This window comes from Alexandromys fortis, unplaced genomic scaffold, assembly GCF_014885135.2.
Source record: "Alexandromys fortis isolate MF-2015 unplaced genomic scaffold, M_Fortis_MF-2015_v1.1 scaffold_536, whole genome shotgun sequence".
NCBI classification, from domain to species: domain Eukaryota; kingdom Metazoa; phylum Chordata; class Mammalia; order Rodentia; family Cricetidae; genus Alexandromys; species Alexandromys fortis.
The window spans coordinates 74,010-80,641 of record NW_026068403.1 but is presented as its reverse complement, the minus strand read 5'-3'; the positions used below and the strand labels follow the sequence as shown (position 1 = coordinate 80,641).

The following is a 6,632-nucleotide window of genomic DNA, read 5'->3' as shown; positions in this document are numbered from 1 at the left end:
CTTCAACAGAAGAACAGATAAAGAAAATGTGGCACATTTACACAATGGAGTACTACTCACCAGAAAAAAATGACATCTTGAAATTTGCATGCAAATGGATGGAACTAGAAAACACCATTCTGAGTGAGGTAACTCAGATTCAGGAAGATGAACATGGTATGTAGTCTCTCATAAGTGGATACTAACTAAAAAAGAAAAGGATATTGAGCCTATAGTTCATGATCCTAGAGAAGTTAAGTAACAAGGTGAAGCCTAAGAAAAACATACATAGATCTACCTGGAAAGGGAAAATATACAGGATCACCTGACAAAATTGGAAGCGTGGGAGAGGGGAAAAGGGAGGGTGAAAGGGGAAGAGGAGGGGAGAAAAGGAGGGGTGAGAAGAACTTGATAGAATGTGATAGTCAAAATGGAGGAAGAACAGAGATGAGAGCAAGGTAAGGATATTTTGATTGAGGGAATCATTACGGGGCTAGCAAGAAACTTGGCACTAGAGAAATTCCCAGGAATCCACAAGGATGACCCTAGCTAAGACCCCAAGCAATAGAGGAGAGGGACCTGAACTGACCTTTCCTGTAGTCAGATTGATGGAGCTTTTTGAAACTTGTCTTTGTAACTTTTTTAATGCTGTTACAACAGACCATTTCCAAGGGCAGTTATAAAATAATGACTTTAAATTTGAGTTCTTGGTTCTGGAGGGTAGTAGAGTTCATGAACCCATGGCAGAAAGCATGGCAGCATTGCAGCTGGAATGGCGCTGGAGACATAGCCAAGACCTGACACCGGACTTCTAGCCATGAGGGAGAAGAGGGACAGATACAGAGAGACGGAGAGATAAGGGTGCATGGGGTGGTTTTCTGAAAATGCAAAGACCACCCAGAGTAACATACTTCCTCCACCAGTGTGCCATCTCCTAAACCCAAATAATTCACCAACTGCAGAAGGAACATTCAGATATATGTGCCTATGGAGGCCATTCTCATTCAAACCACCATAAGTCATAGCTTCTCCTGTAAGTAATTATTCCTGTGAGTAACCTCAGTAAAATTCATTGGCTCAACAACTTAAGATTTTGGTTGTTTTACTTTGTTTTGCTGTAAGTTCCCTATCTGAAGTGAGTAAACATCTGTTCATGTCTCCCTTGGAACAGTGTCTCATAATGCTTACCTGTCTTTGAACCCTTGGAGCTAAAATAGTGACTGGTATTGAATGATATGCTCACTGATATCTAAATGCTATAGGAGCAACTAACCACTCTCTTATTGCATTTAAAGCCCACTCTCCAAGAGACAAATTATGTCTGGTATCATTAAAAGTACCCAAAACTCATCGTTGGTTAGGTTCTAGGTCCTAGGGAGGAATGCAATAACATCATTTTGTTACATGGACAGATTAATGATGTTCTTGTTAAATTGTTATCTTTATACCCAAAGCTTTGTATAACTCTCAACCATCATTGGAGGTGGCCCAATAAGGACTACTAACACAGAATGCTGACAAAGATATGGAAGTAATGCCCAATTAACACTATGAACGGGTATATGCATTCATATAGCTATTGAGAGCAGCATAGAGTCTCCACAAACTGAAATTGTGGTTACCTTATCACAGCACAAGTATTTTTTTTCCTTGGGAGACAAAACAGTCTACACCCTACTCACAAGGTAAAAATAATAAACCAAAGTAAGACTTAACTGAAGTCCACCATGAGAATCAATAAATTTATTGGGTAAAGGTTATTTACAAACACGTAGTTGACCTCGGAATAGCAGCACTGGAGATACTTCACCCAGAATGGGCGGCTGCTTCCCCACACTTGCACCAGTGAGTCTCAGCCTTCATGCAGAGTATGTACTATAGCACCTCTGCAGACACCACGGCAGGAATATTAGGGCTGAACTGTGAGCAAATGCTTGAGAATTATGGCTTCTTTCTCAGGTGAGTATCCAGTGACATACTCCATCCCTGCTCTGTGACAGTCAAGAAGCTCGCAAGCAGTCATGGTTGATCTTAGGAAGATGACAGCTTTTTGTTTTCCTCAGAGAACTGTGTCCTACAACAGCATAGTTGAATTTATTGAGGTGCTCTTCACTACAGCCATGATGTGGCTTCAGCTTCAGTGTCCCTCAAAGAATAAAGAAACTGTGCTTTATATAACCCATGGCATATTTTTCTGTTTTAAAATAGAATAAAATCCTATTTTTTGCAAGGATATAGATGGAATTAAGAGAAGACATGCTATAATAATTAAGTGAGATGTAGCAAGAGAAATATTATCATTTTCCATTGTGTTGAAAATTAATAGAAAGAGGAATTATTATGTACAGGGAAAGTGACTGAGTACAGAGGGTCCGTTAAGGATAAGGGAAAGAAGCGGGCATGGTTAAAGCTGTATGTATGAAAAATTCCCAGTAAAATGCATCACATGTACAATTACTGTGCATTAGCAACCATAGCAAGATTATTTTCAACATGTCAATTCTCATGGAAGAATGGTGAGATGAACCTAGTCCATGTGTGGCCACACAGCAGTGATGGTCCTTGGTTAGGAAGTAGGAACTCAAGTTGTGAGCTCTCTCTGTGAGTCAGTTCTGCTGATTTCCAACTTCCTCCTATAATAGATAGATATTTAGAGGTAAACAGAAATTCATTCCTCAGAAACTAAAGTTCTAGATCATGTTGGGGTGACAAGCTAAGACTTTTGGTAAGGTCTAAAGCTCAGAAAACACATCCTAGTGTCTGACTCTAGAACCTCTTGTCACTCCCACATCTGCAATGTTTATCTTACTTTATCTTTTCACAAGGCAGTAGGTTTACTGTGGTCCCTCACATCTTACTAGGTAGTATCATACGTGTCATCCTTTAATCTTTCTGGTGAGATTGATATTATCTTTGTTTTACAGACAGGGACTGTGAAACAAAGAGACATTAAATGTTTTGACCAGACCACATATTCTAAAAGTGGGAGTTTGAACTTATGTGTTTGACTCCATTTAAATATAACAATGGCAGGTCATTTAGATGCAACATAAAATTTACTGGCATTATAAGGGTTGATATGGACTTTTTATATCAAAACATAATTTCTAACATAAGGGTTTGGGACTAGTTTTTTGGATCATTTTTATGTAGTTGGTTCTTGAAATTTGATATTAAAGTATGTAGCTGTGACAGCATATCACAACAGAGCACAATTTTATTCTGAATATCATTCTGATTCTCATTTAATTACATTCTTATGATGAATTGATCAACGTACAGACAGACTAACCAGTGTCTTGTTTTGAATGAGAATGGTACCTATACGTTTACATATTTGAATTATTTGAATTATTGGGCCTAAACTGGTAGTAGTATTGAGAAAAATTAGGAAGTGTGACGTTGTTGAGGGAGATTTGTAACTGGCAGGAGGGCCGTGATGTTTCAAAAGCCTATGCCATCTCCAGTGTCTCACTCTTGCTACCTTGTGCTTGTGGATCAGGATGCGATTTCTCAGCTACTTCTCCAGTGCTATGCTTGCTTGCCTGTCTGGATGCCTATGACGATGCTCAATTTCAGAATAAGCATGGATTCCTCCTGCAAAACTGCAAGCTTCCAAACAAGCTCTTTCTTCTATCAGTTGCCTTGGTCATGATGTCTTATCACAACAATAGAAAACTAACCAAGATACCTAATAGCCACAGTGGCACAAATGTGGTCTCAGCAGATTCATCACTGAAACATCACAGATATACCTGTCTGAGCATGCTCAGTGTTCCATTATTCACAATACCTATGATATAGAATCTACAGAAATGCTTACTGTCAGATGAACAATGAAAATATGGTTGGCATACACATACAGTCACAAACATTTCTCCCATATTTAGATAAAAAAGACAGAGAGGATGGAGAGATGATTCAGCAGTTAAGAACAATAGTTGCTCTTCAGAAAACCAGAGTTTGATTTATTACACCACGTTGTGGTTCATAACTGTCTGTACTTCCATTTCTAAGGTATACAATTCCATTTTCTTACCTCTGGACACCCAGTACATAGAAAAATGACCAATTTACATAAAATAAATTATGATTTTTCTTTCTTTTTTGAGACAGAGTTCCCTGTGTAAGTCCTGGCTGTCCTGAAACACACTCTGTAGAACAAACTAGCCTCTAACTCACAGAGATCCATGAGCCTCTGCCTTCCAATTTCTGGGATTAAAGGAATGCAACACCACTGCCTGGTTATAAATAATTCAGTGAAAGAAAACATGAATGAAGATTGAGGACATTAATTTCAGTGAAACATATTATATGCAGAGAAATTAACACAAGATAAAGAAAGGGTGTGTATTTGAATGTTGAATGCCACTTAAACATTAATATAGAATAGCAACAGCTGGGGCAAGACACACATTAAATAGATGTATTTGATTTTAAAATGTTACCTGTATGATAGAAATATAAAAGTGAAACTTATCATTACTAACAATTGATCTGTTCATCAGGAAGAAAATAAAGTGAAATTTGGGAAAGTAACTGAGAAGTGACTAGAGAGAGAAAGCTCTGTTTCGGTTCATGGTTGGGGCATGGTGTATGATGGAACGAAAGGCATGGTGGTAGGATCGTTTTCATGTATGACAATGTGAAGCTGCCTCTCACATCTGGGAAGATCAGGAACGGAGAAAGGGGATTGTTCACTCTCAGATAGTTCTCTTTTTTTTTCATTTTTATTTGATCTAATACCCTGTCCCATCAGTAGGTGTCACCTATGTTCAGTAGGTCTTCCCTGCCCAATGATATCTCTTTGGAAACACTCACACATAGAATAACCAGATGTAAATCATTTGGGTGATCTTAAATTCAGGTAAGTTGACAGTGATTATTAACCAGAAAATGAGAAAGAAAAGAAAGGCAAGGAGAGGCGAGAAGAGAGGGGAAGGGCAGGGAAGGCAAGAAAATGGAGGGAAGGGAAAGGGAAGGCAGGGAAGTAATCTCTTCAGCACTTGGGAGGCAGAGGCAGGCGGATCTCTGTGAGTTCGAGGCCAGCCTGGTCTACAAAGGGAGTTCCAGGACAGGCACCAAAGCTACAGAGAAACCCTGTCTCGAAAAACCAAAAAAAATAAAGTGCATGTTTCTCTGACCTGTCTGTTCTGATGGATCTCTCTAGCCTTTTGAATAAATTTGGGCACCTTTTTACACCTTCTTTAGTAGAGGATTGAAACCACACCCATTGGCTTTCATTGTCATTTGCTGTTTGCCAATGCTGCACATCGTCCTTCGCCTTCATTTTGTCTTTTGTACATGCTGTATGGATTGTGTGTGCATGTGTTCATGTGTGTGAGTACAAGTGAATACACTTCTGTCTTCCACATGGATGTCAGTGAACAGCCTCAGGCCTCCTACCTTGTTTGAGACAAGGTCTCTTGTTTATCAAATAGTGCCTCTGAACATTTGGATATTCTCCTGGCTCTGTGTTCCATCTTGATGCATTAGCAATGGGATTAAAAATTGAGTTACTGTATTAACTTTACATGGACCTTTAGGGCGTGAACCCAATCTTCCTCTTGTGCATAACAGGTGCTTTATTTACTCATGAAGCCATTTCCCCAGCCTTCTACCCTCAAATAGATGATTATCTGCATTAACAGATTCAGTCCTCTCCCCTCAAATAAACTATCATGCACATTAACAGATCCATGAACACAGCATCCTGCCATGGCCACACTGAAAGATGAGCCCAGCAGCAAGACTCTCATCACTCAAGAGTCTATGGTTTCTCAATAAATTGCTCTGTATAATTAGTTCACACAAACACCAATGGATAATTTTATCACATAGCACCTTGAAGTCTTTATATATGTATACCTCTTATGGAGACTCATTGAGGTACTTTAGAAGTCAATTTTATGGGAACTAGATGGTACAAACATAAGGCAAATTAGAGCATGTGGTGAAAACTGACAGCTGCATAGCAGTAGTTAAAGTGATTTATGTGTCTACACCAAAAGTTTGTATAGGTGCACATATTCATGGGTCTACACACAAATGGAGGTCACAATATATCTACAGGTGTAGATTCCACTCATTTTTAAGAGGGTCTATAACTGGTCAAGGGCTCACCTATTCATCTAGACCAGCTGTCCAGGGAGTTCAAGGGATGCTTTGACTCTATCTACTCAGTGCTGAGGTTACAGGCATGTACCACCATGCCTTTTTTTCCTGTAGATACCAGGGATAGAAATTGATCCTCATGTTGGCAGGGCAAACACTATACTGAATGTACTATCTCCCAAATTTTACAGATCTTAGTGCTTTTGGGTATCGTAGAGAGCTGGGTCTGAGTATGATTCTCCCTGTACAAAAAGTTAGCACAAGATAAGAACTCAAGTCTATTGGCCATTTGAACTTCTTCTTTTGAGAATTCTCTGTTCAGTTCAGTGCCCCATTTTTAATTGGGTTAATTAGCATTTTAAAGTCTAGTTTCTTGAGTTCTCTATATATTTTGGAGATCAGACCTTTGTCTGTTGCGGGGTTGGTGAAGATCTTCTCCCAGTCAGTAGGTTGCCTTTTTGTCACCTAAGGTCATGCTCAACCTCATTAGCAATCAGGGAAATGCAAATCAAAACAACTTTGAGATATCATCTTACACC

At 39.2% G+C, this 6,632-nt stretch overlaps 1 protein-coding gene across 7 annotated transcripts in view; it reads right to left on the bottom strand.

Annotated features, from left to right (window-relative positions):
- Positions 1–1,702: 1,702 nt before the first annotated feature.
- Positions 1,703–6,632, bottom strand: part of Adgre3 (adhesion G protein-coupled receptor E3) — a 77,795-nt gene continuing 72,865 nt past the window's right edge. For all 7 annotated transcript variants that reach the window (XM_050133192.1, XM_050133191.1, XM_050133197.1 and 4 more), the window contains one exon: positions 1,703–2,612. In XM_050133192.1, the coding sequence (XP_049989149.1) occupies positions 2,586–2,612 (27 nt within the window). In that variant the 3' untranslated portion in view covers positions 1,703–2,585. The remainder of the gene's footprint in view (positions 2,613–6,632) is intronic.